General features: G+C 35.9%; 1 protein-coding gene across 3 annotated transcripts; it reads left to right on the plus strand.

Moving 5' to 3' along the window:
• The first annotated feature begins 10,736 nt into the window (after window positions 1-10,736).
• On the plus strand, window positions 10,737-15,640 carry LOC122280214 (25.3 kDa vesicle transport protein). 3 transcript variants are annotated; one of them, XM_043091170.1, is made up of 7 exons: window positions 10,737-10,963; window positions 11,147-11,260; window positions 11,749-11,975; window positions 12,555-12,715; window positions 12,799-12,945; window positions 13,770-13,846; window positions 15,167-15,640. In XM_043091170.1, the coding sequence occupies exons 3-7, from the start codon at window positions 11,788-11,790 to the stop codon at window positions 15,248-15,250; spliced, it is 657 nt and encodes a 218-aa protein (XP_042947104.1). In that variant the 5' UTR covers window positions 10,737-10,963; window positions 11,147-11,260; window positions 11,749-11,787; the 3' UTR covers window positions 15,251-15,640. The 3 variants fall into 3 exon arrangements, with proteins under 3 accessions (XP_042947104.1, XP_042947103.1, XP_042947102.1); XM_043091169.1 differs by lacking the exon at window positions 11,147-11,260 and having other exon boundaries at window positions 11,767-11,975; XM_043091168.1 differs by lacking the exon at window positions 11,147-11,260 and having other exon boundaries at window positions 10,738-10,963.
• Window positions 15,641-15,661: the final 21 nt, after the last annotated feature.

A 15,661-nucleotide genomic window follows, 5' to 3' on the forward strand; every position in this document is an offset into this window, starting at 1 on the left:
GGTGTCCCATATAACAATGTTTTCGACCGTATTTCAACCAATTGGAGTTTGTGTCAGCATTACAAGACGGACAAGCTAATTTTCCCTTTGTTGACCAGCCAGAGAGATTCCCATAGGCAGGGAAGTCATTTATTGTCCACAACAATGCGGCATGCAACATAAACGTCTCCTTAGTTGCTGCATCATATGTAGGGACCCCATATTCCCAAAGTTCAAGCAATTCATCGATCAACGGCTGCAAGTAAACATCGATCTCATTCCCTGGTGAGCCCGGACCAGGAATAATCAAAGATGTCATAAAGAATTGATCTTTCATGCATGACCACGGCGGCAAGCTATATGGGATAAGGATCACTGGCCAAATGCTATGAGGTTTAGCCAAGTTGTTGAAGGGAGTGAAGCCGTCACAGGCCAAACCGAGCCGAACATTGCGCGAATCCGCAGCGAACCAACTATGATGTTCATCAAATTTCTGCCAACACTCAGAGTCAGCCGGATGTCTCAAGCTGATATCATCTATCGGCCGTTGATCTTTATGCCATCTCATATCACCTGTTATCTTCGCAGACATAAAGAGACGCTGCAATCTCGGTTTCAACGGGAAATGGCGCATCACTTTTTGAGGTATAACTCGTGAGCCGCGTGTATTTGGCATCCACCTCGAAGCCTTACATACAGGGCATTCATTAAGAGAGGCATTTTCCTTCCAGAATAAGATGCAGTCGTTGGGACATGCATGGATTTTGTGATAATTGAAACCCAACCCGCGCTCCAAAGACTTTGACTCCTCATATGATTGTGGCAAGAGTGCATTAGGGAAGGCAGACCACAACAGATCAAGTAGCATGTTAAATGACTTAATTGACCATCCACCGATTGATTTGATGTGTAATAACTTGACAATGAATGACAACTTCGTAAATTTTGTACACCCCTGGAAAAGAGGACGTCGGGCATCCTCCAGTAGCTTGTCAAAAGTAGTTGCTGGTGAATCTTCAGGTATTGGTGGCCTATTTGGCGTAGCAGTGTTGTGTTGGGGCACATCAATAAAGGTCCCTGCTCGGATGTCATCCAACATATGCTGCATGTCATCTATGTAATCATCTTCTAGTATAACCTCATCACTAATATCATCATCACGGACGTACGAGGTTGTCTCCTCCTCCCCATGAAATATCCACTGCGTGTAATTTGGATTGATCCATTTGATAAACAAATGGGTTTCCACCTCAAATATAGGCAGCCACAAATTGTTAAGACATATACGGCATGGACACCGAATTTGATCCCGTCCACTTGCATGATTTCGTGCTTGTGTGAGGAAATTTTTAACACCCTCAGCATATGCAGGTGATAAGAGTCTATCAGGCTCGTTCATCCAACTTCTGTCCATCTAAAGAAAAATATGGTGGGAAAGAGATTTAGATAAACAAAACTCCGTCAACATAGATAGTTGATGAAGGCTGAAAAATATATTGAGGAAGTCTCATTAAGGCAGAAGGCATAAAAACATGAGATTTTACATATAGGACTAGCAAGTGTTTGCGAATTGAGTTCGGCTCACTCTAGAGAGGTGGGCATGGATATAGAAGTTATATCCATGAGTCCACTACGAGGTGCATGGATTGAGTGATGTTGCGCAATCATGATGGTTTCATCGAATATAGTCATGGCTCAGAACTAGATAAATATTTCACTTCCATATTAGGGATAACAAATCTTCATTTATAGTCATGTATACACCAATTCAAATTGACTGTCTAAACAGAAATGAACCAGATGACAATACTAGGGCAATTGGAAATATCGTGTTTTGAAACGTCTTTAATTGTTTATGATCTTGATTGTTATCACAGGTCAAGAATGGTATTGGATAAGGTCAGTTAAAAGGTCTGAATAACGCTGATGCTAATTATTCTGTAGTTGTATATATAGGAGTTTTTATAAAGTGGCAAGGTGAAATGTGATTTATATAGTATATACACTGTGCTGGTCAACCCTTAAGCTACGTAGCCAACACTACCGTGTCTAAAAATAATAATTCATCGCTGATAATAAGATAATGTATTAACAAATGACAATTTAGATCAGGCCATGAAGTAAGATTACAAATCACATGTCAATACTAAGAAAATACATGTGGAATGTGATGTGTAATAACTATCTGAAGAGTATTACATGTCGACCACCCTCATTAGGAAGATACCGATATAGGCATTGTATAACTAACTATATAAATCTGTATATGTATAGTCATGCATACCCTGGAAATTTAATAGAAATATCATAAGTAATGAGTAAAATAGGAAACAGGTTGTATATGACAAGTATAGAACGTAACGAGGAAGCATGGTTCTATTTATTTCACAAGGCCATAAAACATCCATATATGAAATGAGAGTTCATGGGAACGAAAGTAAAACGAGGAAGCGTAGCTGCAGATGCAGATGCTACTGGTTACCTTCAATAACAACTAGACTATGTCTAGTTTCGGCTCACTCCTGGATGGGCAGGCTCAACAAATGACAATACTCTTAAAGAACGCTATTGTGAACGCCTTTTAGCTGCGTACCAACCTCGACGTCCAATTGCAATCTACGGGGGAAAATCCATGTAAATTTCAGTTTCAGAACTAATAACAGAATATATTTATCACGAAATTAGGGTAAAAAAAATACACTAGAAAACTATAGACAAAGATTTCTGTTATCACAATATGGACTACATAAATCAAGTTGGGAAAATCATCTGCTTATAAATTTCCTGGCCTACTCTTCACTTGGGGAAAATAAACAATGAAGCACAACCTCAACCCATGAACTTTCTGTCCATACATTCAGCATAGTCGCCACATAATGTACATTTGGCTATTTATCCCCTCCAACACGTCAGCTTTTTATTGGAGTTTATCTTAAGCCTACCCGGCCTCCACCTTGCTAAAAATCTTAAAAAGCCCGGAGAAGAAGTATAGAACAGTGATTGGTGGCTGGCAGCCACCTCCGGCGCTGGATATATGCATAATTCATGTCCCCCAGAAAAATTATTTTCTAACTTAACTTTTATTGCATAGAGCAAACAAGGAAAAAAGAGAAGCTAGAATCTCTCAAGATTACATAAATCTGAAGAAGTTTTCACACACGTACACATACACACACACACACACACACACACACACACACACACACATATATATATATATATATATATCCAAAGAAGACTTTATATCACATAGAAGACTTATATACATTGATTTAAAGAGATTTAGTCCGGTCTGGCGGTGTCGATCGATTCCGGAAAATCTAGAATATGCATGATTCAGGCATAATACGACACCACATCCCATTTTGGAATTTGGCAGTTTTGATAAAATAAAGATTGCGGAATCCTATAGTGAAGTGTAACGTCTAAGGCAAGTTATATTATAGTATGGATAGAGTTTCTTCCAAACGCGGTTTGAGGAAGTTTCCTACAGCTAGGCTATCATGTGCAAATTTGTCATAGGTCCCTTAAACATATGAGAAACAAATGTTTTTTTTTTTTATTATTATTTTTAATGATATGGCATTCAAGGCATATCCGTGGTCATTTTTAAATTAACATGTTGTTATTACATGTGCAACATGTAGATATATACTTGTCATTTTTATATATAGAAGGGATATTGGTGAGATCTTTCATCCTACTAAGTTTGGAGGAAAACTCTCTATACCCTTTTAATTAATCTTTCTTTCTTGTTTTATTTAACGCTAGCCTGTATTGGATTTTTCTTGGGATTTTTCCAATTATACAATTTGTCACTTTCGAATTTAGGAGGAAATTCAATATAAACAAAAAGAAAGTACACCGGAAAGTAGTACCCATATCTCCAGGCAAAAGAAATTGTGCACATAGGTGACGCTAATGCTTTAGTGTGTTTTTACCACCCTCCTTCCCCTTGCTGATTAATTTCTTCAATCTCAGTGCCTATGGTTGATTAGTCCCAGCTTGACCACTGGTTCCCGCCAGAGGCTTCTGTTGATCCTGCATGTTTCCCTTGCTTCCACCAGCTTCATTACTTGAACCGGATCCTTTGTTCCAGCCACTACCAGCAGCATATTACTCCTGCAGTTGGCTGGTTCCTACCCTTGCTATAGCTCAAACCAGTGGTTTGATTGCTAGTTCCACAGCTTCCTGCGTTCCAACTCTGCGATTTATTCTTATCTCCGACTCCAATCCAAGTTTCTACACCGTCATTTTTCTTCCTACACTCGCCTGGCCTGCCACACGGTTCCAGTTTTTGGGTTATCCTCACTACTGTCGTTTCTGTTATTCCAACCACCACTTTGATCCCACCTTCCACGACCTCTGCCTCCAAATCCTCCTCGGTCTGACCTACCACCATAACCTCCTATGTCTGATCTACCTCTACCTCCAAAACCCCCTGATCTCTGCCTCTGCCACCAAAACACCCCCTGTATCCACCTATGCAAACAAAACCCCCTCTACCTCTAGAGCCTCTCCTGTCTGAACTCCCTCTACCTCCAAAACCTCCTCTGTAATTCCCATTCACTTGCCCTTTAACTGAAACTCTCCGTTTGGTCTCCACTTCCACCAGCTATTGACTGATTGCCACTTGCACCAATTGCTTTTATTGCCCCAGCCTGAAACATGTTTGTTTGCATCACCAGATTCAGAGTTCCAGAAAGTACTTTTGCCCCAATTAGAATCTTGGTTCCCATCTTCATCTGCCTGCCTTTTTCTACCCCATGAATTCAAGCTGGATTTCTAGTGGCATCACTTGATCCGGAGCTCCAACTACTTCTGCCCCAATTAGAATCATCATTTTTTCCATCATTTGATCCACTTTTCCAACCAGAACTTTGATTCCATCCACGTGCCAAACCAACCCAAAGATGTTTTCCCCTTGTTCCATTTAAATAATGATCTTTATGGTCATCCTCTTCATTGTTTCCAGGAGTAATATTATTCCAGCCAGAGGACTTACCTCGATACAACATTTGGCGAGTATCCCCACTGCCCCAAGTAGTTTATTGATATGGAAAGAAGATAACTTGGGTGCTTTTGGGTACAATTGAATCAAGTGGCAGGGGACTGTATTTTCTGGGTTGGAAAGTCCAGTTAAGAGCTCCATAATGACCGTTTATTATGGAGCACAGGTATGGCATAATATACAGGTACAAGTCTCAGAAAATAAGTTAAGATCTAAGCCTCCAACCAGAAGCAAAAAGAAATTTAGGGAAATGGAGAAAAAGGAAAATGGAACAGGAAAAGAACAATCACAAGACAAGAAAAGAAAGACTACATCTAATTTTGGGGACTGAAACATCTAATTTTGAGCTCTGTTCACATGGTATGGATTGTGTTGTTGTGAGTTTAAGAAGTATTTTGATTGTAAGTTACTTGAATTGTATTGAATAAAGTCTCAATAGCCTCTGTTTATAAAGTATTTTGGTTTTAACTTATGAATTATGCTGTTGAAATGACACCAGGTATTAAACTATGACATAATTGTGTTAAAATGTTTTTTTTTTAATTCTCTACATAGCTGCATCCAACTTTGTGGAAATGCAACTTAGTGTGTGGACCATGATCAACCATGCAACAAACATTGGTCCCCATAAGAAGCATATGTCCATTTTCACATGTTACGGTTTGTGTTTGGTTGCCACAACATCCATTTCTGACCAGTACACCAATTACACACACTAGAAAGAACTTTAAAACTATTAAAGTTGATAAACAATATTTACAACCGTTCAATACTTTTAATGACGAGCTATAGAAAATAGTAGAGCCAAAAAATAACATGTAAAAAAGAACTTGACTGAACATTAACACCAACATCATTAAACATGGTTATTACCATTCAATAGCATTACAAGTGAAAGTCAAAAATTACATGACCCAAAAAGCTGACCTATCTGTTAAACTAGTATTAAAACTTGTACAAAATCCACATTTCCCAACATAGTACACCAACTTCACAGTATTTACAACTTGCACAAAATACAACCTCCTCTCCTCCATTAGAACCATGTACAATTCAATTAACTTACAACAAGTCGGGTACGCAACTTGTGGCGTATGATGTAAGGAGTGGAGCTGCATAGTGATGGATTTTAATCTAGAGGAAGGGGGAGAGACAGTTGGACGTGGAGGTCACTGTTTGCTTGTAGTGGTGAACAACAGGTGATTTTCGTGGGCCACAATTTGTGGATTTAGAATTGGAGAACTAAGGTAGTCCATGCTTAACCCAACTTATAACAAAAATTATTGTAGCCTAAAATAACTTATTTGGATGGTTGGGACCAATTTATCACCAAGAATACACGTCGATTTTAAGCCAATTATTACACCAAAACTAAAGGAACATCAACGTACAGCTCCAGGGTTAATCAAGCAAACGTAGTATTGATAGCTCAGTGAGTGAAACAGAGGATATATATATATATATAGAATTTCTCATATATATAATCGATAGTTATACTCTAATAAAATTAGGTGACACGAAAACTGAGTCAGGCATGCAAGACTATTCTCAATTGATTTCACTCGAAAAAGGAAGAGAATAATATTCAAGGGTTTTGAATGTATACCAGCTTACATTAAAATTATTATAGCCACAAATTATTCACATCACAACATGGTAATGTGTTTCTAATGTCACCTTAGATCATGATTTTTCCTATTAAAATCATGGCTAGCATTGTCTATGTCATTCTAGACAGATATTCAAACCCTAAAAGAAGTGGCAGTGATCACAAGTACAAAGAAGAAGCCACAAAGCAAATTAAAGTGGCTAACCTTTCATCTGTTTCGACGAGAAATGACTGGCCTTCTTCCTCGGCAGCCGGCGTGTGCAAACGAGAGACTGAAACACTGGTTGAATTTCGGAGACAGTAAAACAGGGGAAGCTAAACAACTGGAAGGAGAACACCGGTGTGGGTCGACGAGGAGTGGAAAATGGGGGCAATGAGGAGGGGTTTCAGTCGGGGGAGGTTGCCGGCGGCAATTTTGGTCACCGATTCCTCCACTTCGATTTTCGAATTAGATGGGTGTGCGATGGTGAGGGCGGGGGAAATAAGTTGGGGGGAAAGTGTTTGGCGCCCTGAGTCTATCCCGACACTAAATGCAAATATGGGATGTTGCGGCGTGGAATGTCGTTGCAATATATTTTTGTAGTCGCCGCTAAAACCATTTAATGAGATGGCGCCAGTGAATTTGTAGAACAACGCGGCGAGTTCCTAATCGCAGGCACATTAATACATATAGTAGCGTTTTAGCTTACGGCGATTATAAAATCGCCGGTAAAACTACGATTTCTTGTAGTGATCTGAAGGGAAGGAAGCAAGCGTTGGGATTGTTTTAATATGGTCTACTGCCCAAGACATTTGAGGAATTTATTCCTTGTTGAGATCTTCGGACACCAGAGAAACCACTTTCCAAATCACGTGAAAGACGCTCCTCCCGATATGCGGTGCCTGATTTTTGCTTATGCTCAGGCTGCTTTGAAGCTCCATCCACTGACATCCTCAGTAAATTAAGAGTCAGCAAATCCGTCCGCTCCAACCTTTAGTTTGGGTAATACAAAAACGTTTAGCAAACCAAAAGTCACTCATAAGATCCAGCGAAAATACTAGAAAGGAAAAAGAAATCTGATCAATATAATCCAAGTTTTATGCCTTTTGTTCCGATCACTATTCTATTGGAAGTTTCAAGTTTGACCAGCAAGGATTTAAGCAGAGAAGAAGTCCAAGCACATATCCTCAGAACGTAATTCCATGCAATGTCTGATCACTATTCATTCCCAGAGTCCCAGAATTCTCACGAGTCACGCGTTACAAAGAACTACACAATCATCAACTTTTCGTACCTATTGAACCCACGCTGCCTTTTTATGCATTCCTCTTGCGTCTTTTTCAAGCCAGTAGTAACATTTTTCCAAACGATTCCCACAGTCGCGAACTAATCCAAGAGAAAGTAGAGATTGCCTTTTCGGAAACCCTATGATAAAAAGTATGCATACGGCACATTCACATGAACGAAATGGAAAAATAAAAAAACCACGGCGTCGGTAAACTATAGTGCAGTGACGACGCGCGGCTCGGAATTATCGGGACCGCTCATGTAACCCGAAAGTGCTCCTGTGTTCGTTCTCGGCCATGGCGGCAATTCATGTGTCGCAAAGGAGGAAGCCGAAAGCGTCAGACTTTGAAAAAAACTCGGCTCCGTGAAGAGAGAAACTGATCAGCGAGAGTGACGGATGGGAGTGGTGGCCCGGTGGGGTTTTATATTTGGAAAGTTCTGGCAGAAGGAGAAGGAAAAGTCAGAGGAAGAAGCTGAGGAGTTTTCAAATAGTCGTCTTTCTCTACTCGCTGTATGACTATTGATTCATGACAATAACACTCATCGTAACGTCACCCGAATCGCTGGTTAATATCACACTTCCATTTTTGCAATCTAATAATAAAATCCTTTTTGATGATAAAATATTATTTATTTTTACCTTTTTTTATTATCATATTTTGAAGATCTACAAGTAATATTTTATTTTTTAATCAATTTTCATGTATTTAGTATAATATAGTTGTGGAATATATAAATGTTGTATAATCTTTTTAAAAAGAATAAAATCTACTATTAAAAAATTAAAATTTATTTCATATAAACTTATACTTATGTTTTAATAGAAATTAAACAATACTTATACATTTCATGATTACAAATATTATTTTTCTTAATTATTATAGTTTATAATACGCCCAAAACAAAAGGAAATGAAAACTTGTACCCCGAATCAAATAAAAATAAAAATTAAGATAACTCTTGCTACCACTTTTAAGATTAGACTGTGTTAGGATGCTGAGATGGCCTTAGTTGATATATAAATAGTAATATTTTATAATGTCTATTGAAATGTGTTTGAATGTATAAAGTAAATTGAGATAGATTTAATTTTTTTATGAAAAATTTAAAAAATAATAAGTTACATCAATAATTAATTTAGGATAGGTTGAAACACACATATGTTGAACCACTCTCGATTAGTGTGACTCAAAACTAAAATGATTACATATTGTATTGGTGACATTTGATTGAACTAATGCTAATATCCTAAAAAGAAATTCTATTTGCAATCACACCTAGTTTGTGTGCATACCATATATTATATTGTTGCTCGATTTTCAAGATTTTAAAGAGGAGAGAAAATTAATATATAGAGTGGGTTTTGCAGTATTAAAAATATTTAAAAAATATTAAATGAGTAATAAATATGGAATGACCATTTTATGCATCTCTCTTCTACTCAAGATGTTGAGGTTTGGACAAGAACTTCTGTGGACTGTAAACATAAGAATTTAAAAAATAATCAGTGAATTTTTTTATATTGTTTGGCCACATGAAATTCTCATCTCAAACATAAAATTCTCATCTCATTATTACAATTTTCTTAAATCTCCATACAAAATATAATAAACAATTCAACTTTTTTTAACTTTTTCAAATCTCAATACAATAATAATAATTTTAAAACTCAAAATTCTCATTAAAAAAGCTTAATAGCCAAGCAAAAAAAGTTAATAATTTTGAAATAATAAAATCTTAGTGGCCAAGCAAAAAAAGCAGAAAATTCTCATATGAAAGATAATTTTGAAATAATAAAAAAATTAGGCGGCCTTGATCCCTCCAAAGTTGATCCGACCATTCATAAAAGAGTGATCGGCTTCCCTCAGCCATCCCACCATTTGAAATGAGGTAGGTTATCCCACCAAAAATTTTATCCGTATTTATTTTTATATATTTTATTAATATAATTATTTACGTCACTTTTTTTAATATAAAATAATTATTTTGATCAATCGCATCAGCTGAATATACAAATAGCACATAAAAATAATTATATGTAATCTAACTTTTTTATTACATAGTGACCTAATCTATTTTATGTGAGTGATAAGATTTATTTTGGATTTAAAAAAAAATTTACCATTGGATTTCACGTAAAATAATCAATATTTAGTTTTTTTTTTAATTACAATGAATCCTTTTGTTTTTGTAGACGAATTGAAATAAAAATTGAAAGTTTAATAAAATATTGTTAAAATATATTTTTTTAATATTATTTTTATTTTATAATTTAAAAAATTAAATTATTTATTTTATTTTGTATAAAAATTAATATATATATATATATATAATTAGATGAGATGATTTGAAAATAGTTATGAAAACAAACGTGACTAAATTGAGTTTATGTGTTTCACTCTACAATCTACATCATTGGCTATTAGTTTGCACAATTAAAATTTATGCTTCTTACCTTCGAAATAAGAATAATAATACACTTATAATTATGTTACAAACTATTAATATAATTATTTTATTTTATTAAAAATAATTTTAATTTTAGATTACAATCATTTCATTTGAAATAAATATACACATCAGTTTTTAAATTTATCATTTTTTAAAAATAATATAATTATTCACTATAATAACTACAAATCTATAATTATTTTGAATAATGTTAATACTATAATTTTAAAATGTGTAAGTTTCGCTCACTTTATTTAAAAAATAAAATAATTTATTGTTAAAAAAATAAAATTTTTATATAAATGAAAATTTTATCTATTTTTCTATAAAGAAATGTACGAAATTTATAAAGTTAAATCTACAAATATCATTTGTCATTTTTTTTTTTTTTTCCTCGTTCAATATCTGTACATTTGCAATTCTTTGCCGGTTCATTTGATTTTACGACAACATACGAAGTTGGGTACTTAAGTTTATCATTTTTCAATTCGTCTTCCGTTCCCTTGATAAAAGGCCCTCTCTCTTGTCATTCAAATCCAAAGGACCAAAACCCTATTTTAGCATTTTCTTGCTCGGATTCTGAGCATCGTCGTCACCGTGCCCCAGATCCTTCAGATCAAAAGCAAATTTCAAATGCTATAACCGGGTACGTCCGATAAATGTCAATGTCTTATATATGCTATTTATTGAATTTTATTAGTCTAATTTCTCAGATGGGAATTTAACAACTACGTTGTTTATGCATTTTATGGTGATTTTTCAACAAATTGCTCATTTGGGTTTAGTGGTATTTATCAAAAGGAGTAAAGATATGATTTTGGTGGCTCAGGGTGCTTACTTTGATGCCTTTTTATATCATTGGAGATCTTGATGAAAGTGGGAATGCTAATCATTCGATATAATCGCAGTTAAATCCATAGCTGTGAAGAAGACCAAGAATTAGGTTATTTTTGGGATCTCTCCTTTTAGCGAATGTAAAATGGCTTTTTTATGCTTTTTAACCAGTGCCTCTTACTTGCCCAGCACAATTCTCACAAGAATCAGTTCTTGGGTCTTTGATTTTTGTTTTATAATTTTTTCAAAATGGGAGTTGCATGATGGGAATCCAAGAATTGAATTGAATTGCGGAGTTGTGGCAGCAGACCCTATATCAACACTGCGTGTAAATCTTAGAGGGCATTGTGGGACATTAGTTAAATTTGCTGGGCTGGAGGTTAGGTTATTAAATCTTGACAAGCTAATGTTTTGGACATGGCCAATTGAACCTTCAATTGTTATTGGAAAATGAGCTCTTTGATTATATGCATGCGGCTGTTCATTTATATACAAAGTCGACTCTGTTAATTTGTATATTAGCATTTATTCTTTGGCGACGTTTGGCTTGTTCATCAGCTCCTGGGTCGAGTGAAGTGATTAACGTATTGTATTCAGTTTTTATTTTTTGTATAGCTGATAAGTTGTGAGCTGAAGATGGTGAAGTTGACGATGATTGCCCGTGTTACTGATGGCCTCCTACTAGTAGAGGGACTAGATGATGGCCGTGATTTGAAAGATGCAGAATTCTACAAGCAGCAAGCCAAGGCTTTGTTCAAAAACCTCTCGAGAGGCCTGAATGAGCCTTCAAGGATGTCAATTGAAACTGGCCCCTATATTTTCCAGTATCCTTTCTTCCCTTGTGAAGTTGTAATGCCGTTGCATTTTAATATCCCTAGATCCTTCTTTTTATTTCATGCAACTAAAGTGGGTCTCTCTCATATGCTTCTTTTGTACTTGGGTTACGCCCCTTTGGAATTCTTCTCTTTCAAAAAAGTATGCATGGAACTTCTTAATTGCTTCATTATTTTTCCAGTATTACTTGTGAAAATTTGGAAATTCTGGTATTGTTAGGGCAATGCTATCTTTTAATAATTTCTCTAAAGGACTCACTTGGCTCAACTACTTTGCCTTGATCCCAATTGATTAGTTGTGAGCTTCAAACTCAATGTGTGATTATGGAGAGACTTAATAAGAATTGTGGATGAGTGTGAGAAATTAAGTTCATGTAGATGTAGTGGTCACAGTTATTGGAATGGCAACTTTGGTCACTTAAAAAGGCTATGGAAGCTTTGGTTGGAACTTACTATTTGCATCATTTGATTTTGTTGTCTATATGCTCCATCAAAGTAATGATTTTTTCTGAATGTTGGGACAAGTTTGTTATATCATCAATGTAATGCTACCTTAACACAACTTCTTAGTTATATCATCGAAGGACGAGTTTGTTACTTGACAATGTGTGACCGTGCTTATCCTAAGAAACTTGCCTTTCAATACCTTGAAGACCTCAAGAATGAATTTGAGCGTGTTAACGGGGCTCAAATTGAAACTGCTGCCAGACCATATGCCTTCATCAAATTTGGTAGGGTCTGGCTTTTTCTATGTAGTCAGCATTGTTTTTGCTGCTTCTACTGACGGTTTATTGCCCCTTTTTTATGTTTAAAGACACATTCATACAGAAAACGAAGAAACTGTATCAAGACACTCATACTCAGCGTAATATTGCAAAGTTGAACGATGAACTCTATGAAGTGCACCAAATAATGACTCGCAATGTTCAGGAAGTTCTTGGTGTTGGTGAAAAATTGGACCGTAAGTTTTTCAGCCTTCTGATTTTTAGAAATACCACCATTTATTCACTAATAAAATAAAGAAAAATAAATAGCTGCATTTAGTTATATCATTTTGTTCTAGTGTTCGTTTGAAGCTATGCAACATAATGCAACTTAACACAAGCACATATGCACACACTTGTGTGGCCCATATGGCACCTCCAAAGGTAACACCATTCAATGTCTTGGAGTGCTTGTATGAATGTGCTTGGAAACAAGTTTGTTGCATTGTTGATTGATGGTTGTATTTAGTCTCGAAACAGTAAGATATTATATGCGCGCGCGCGCGCACACACACACATGCATGTGTATATGCATTCATCATGGTCTAATACAAGGGTAGAGAGCAATGGACATCCACCTACTTGTAAAGGGATCTCCCTTTGCTATATTAGGAACCTATCTCTTGTGGCATGAGGATAGTCAAAGAGCACGAAGTCCTAATTGCAATAAAATCTTGGTTAGGCAGGTCTGTGAGTTTACATGCTACAATCAAATTAGTGTTTGCTATTGTCTTTGAAGAGACCGCTATGCAGCATGCAGTTGATTGAAACATCTGTCAAACCTGAAGTTATGTTTGGAAATGAAATTGTAAGGTCTCAACGCACAATTGTAGTTGTAATCCTCCCATTTTTCTTTTAAAATTTTCAAATGTCTCTCTAGATTGTTGCTAGAAGAATCAATAGAATTTGTTATTTTCTCCTCTTTCTCCTGGATTGGTAGATCCCTCTACTTCCCTTTGTAGAGAGTATATGTCATGTGTGTTGCAGGTTGTATAATCTCTTCCAAATTTCAATGTTGCAGAGGTCAGTGAAATGTCTAGTCGGTTGACATCAGAATCTCGAATATATGCTGATAAGGCAAGAGACTTAAATCGACAGGTTAGTTTCATCAGATTAATGCACAGTATAAATGAGGCTCCTAAACTCTTGGCATGTGGGAATCCTTGTGAGAGTGTCAAATTTACCACTAAAGTTGCAATCTGTTTGGTGCACAGACGTGCTTGTGAAGATATTTGTTTATTTTTTTATGAGTAAAAAGAAATTGTATTGATACTAAAATAGGCATAGGCCAAGTACACAGGAAGTATACAAGAGAGTGGACCTAAATAAGAGATAGAAATAGATACAGGAAGTCATGGAATTTGGTACCATTAAAATCTATAGCTATGACCCACATAATTAAGGTCTTGGGAAGACATATTTATTGTTGCTTGAAACTTCTTATATAATGTGATTTTACCCTTCCTGTGGTGATGCACAGCTTGCAATTTTCCAAACATTACCCCAATTAATTGAGCTGGTTTTAAAGGCCCCGCTTGGTTAGCCAAAACCAAAAATCTCATCTCAACTCATCATTACAACTTTTTCAAATCCCCATACAAAATATAATAAACAATTTAATTTTTTCAAATCTCAACACAAAATTAATATTACAAAATTATATTATAACAATATTTTATTCATTACTATTCAAAACATCTCATCTCATCTCATATGTGTAACCAAACGGAGCCTAACTGTCTGAGCTACAGCCTGGCACATTTTTCAATGTATATATACATAGGAACTCATGGTAGATAATGTTAATAGAGAGGACCCCCACTAGAAATTGTTTTGATAAGTGAATTCCCACTAGAATATGGGCTGCCAACTTAATGGTTTCATTGGCATTGGTTGATTATTTGTGCCTCCAGCTTAATTGAGCCATCTTGTCTCATTCAGATATAAGTATTTTTCTTACATATAAGCAAATGTAAACGAAAGGTTATGTGGATGAGACCTATACATGACACCTGTCCTAGTAAATATTTTGATGCAAAAGGGACTACCTGACCATCTATAATGTTCGTAGCCATACATGGTATTAGATCTATATGCACGTGTTTACACTGAGAGAGGGAGATAACCAATTAACTTCTTATTTGTTATCTTTGTTGCAGAAATTATCTTCATTGCATTTATTTGCTTGTTATCTTGACAGAGAAGCATGACATTTGCTTTTTATTAGCCTCCATCAGGCTGCTGTGTGCTTTTCTCTAGATCAAATTGTTTCTCATGTACCTGAATTTAATTTTTAAAATTTTTTGTTTATGTATATTGTGTGTGTGTATATGAAAATCTAATTTTAAAAAAATGTATGTATCCAAAAATAGATTAGAAGATGAAGTTTACTTATCTGGTTGTTCATCTCAATTTCAGGCATTGATTCGAAAGTGGGCCCCTGTTGCCATTGTGTTTGGAGTAGTCTTCCTCCTCTTCTGGGTCAAAACAAAGATCTGGTGATCCAACTGACTATTCTGAAAACTTTGCACATTTCTCATGTGCTTCGGGTGGCATAATAGTCTAGACTCCAGGTCTGTTGCTCATCCACATATGTACTTGAATTGTGTTTCAAGATAAATTCTAGTCTTCATAGATGGATTCGACTGAGGGAACTAGTCAGTGGGTAACTTGGGGTGGTGGATCTGCATGTGGAGCCTTGAAAGAGAGACCTGTTGCCTTTAAGACCAGATAAAGAGCCAAAATATATTTGTTCCAAAAATATGAGAAATCTTGACAAAATGTTTGTTAGTTACTACTTTTAATATGCCTCTCTTGACCATTACATTGACGTACTCTAAACATTATCATATCAACCTTTCTAATTCATTTGGCTTTTGATTTTGACTCTAATTCCAGCGGAATTATTTGTAC

Source organism: Carya illinoinensis, chromosome 1 (assembly GCF_018687715.1).
Source record: "Carya illinoinensis cultivar Pawnee chromosome 1, C.illinoinensisPawnee_v1, whole genome shotgun sequence".
NCBI lineage: Eukaryota > Viridiplantae > Streptophyta > Magnoliopsida > Fagales > Juglandaceae > Carya > Carya illinoinensis.

Bases quoted from the DNA above. Each gene is read 5' to 3' on its own strand.
- LOC122280214 (XM_043091170.1), top strand. From the start codon at position 11,788: ATGGTGAAGTTGACGATGATTGCCCGTGTTACTGATGGCCTCCTACTA. The intron at 12,716-12,798 runs GTAGGGTCTGGC...TTATGTTTAAAG, and splicing joins ATATGCCTTCATCAAATTTG to ACACATTCATACAGAAAACG. The intron at 13,847-15,166 runs GTTAGTTTCATC...TCTCAATTTCAG, and splicing joins CAAGAGACTTAAATCGACAG to GCATTGATTCGAAAGTGGGC.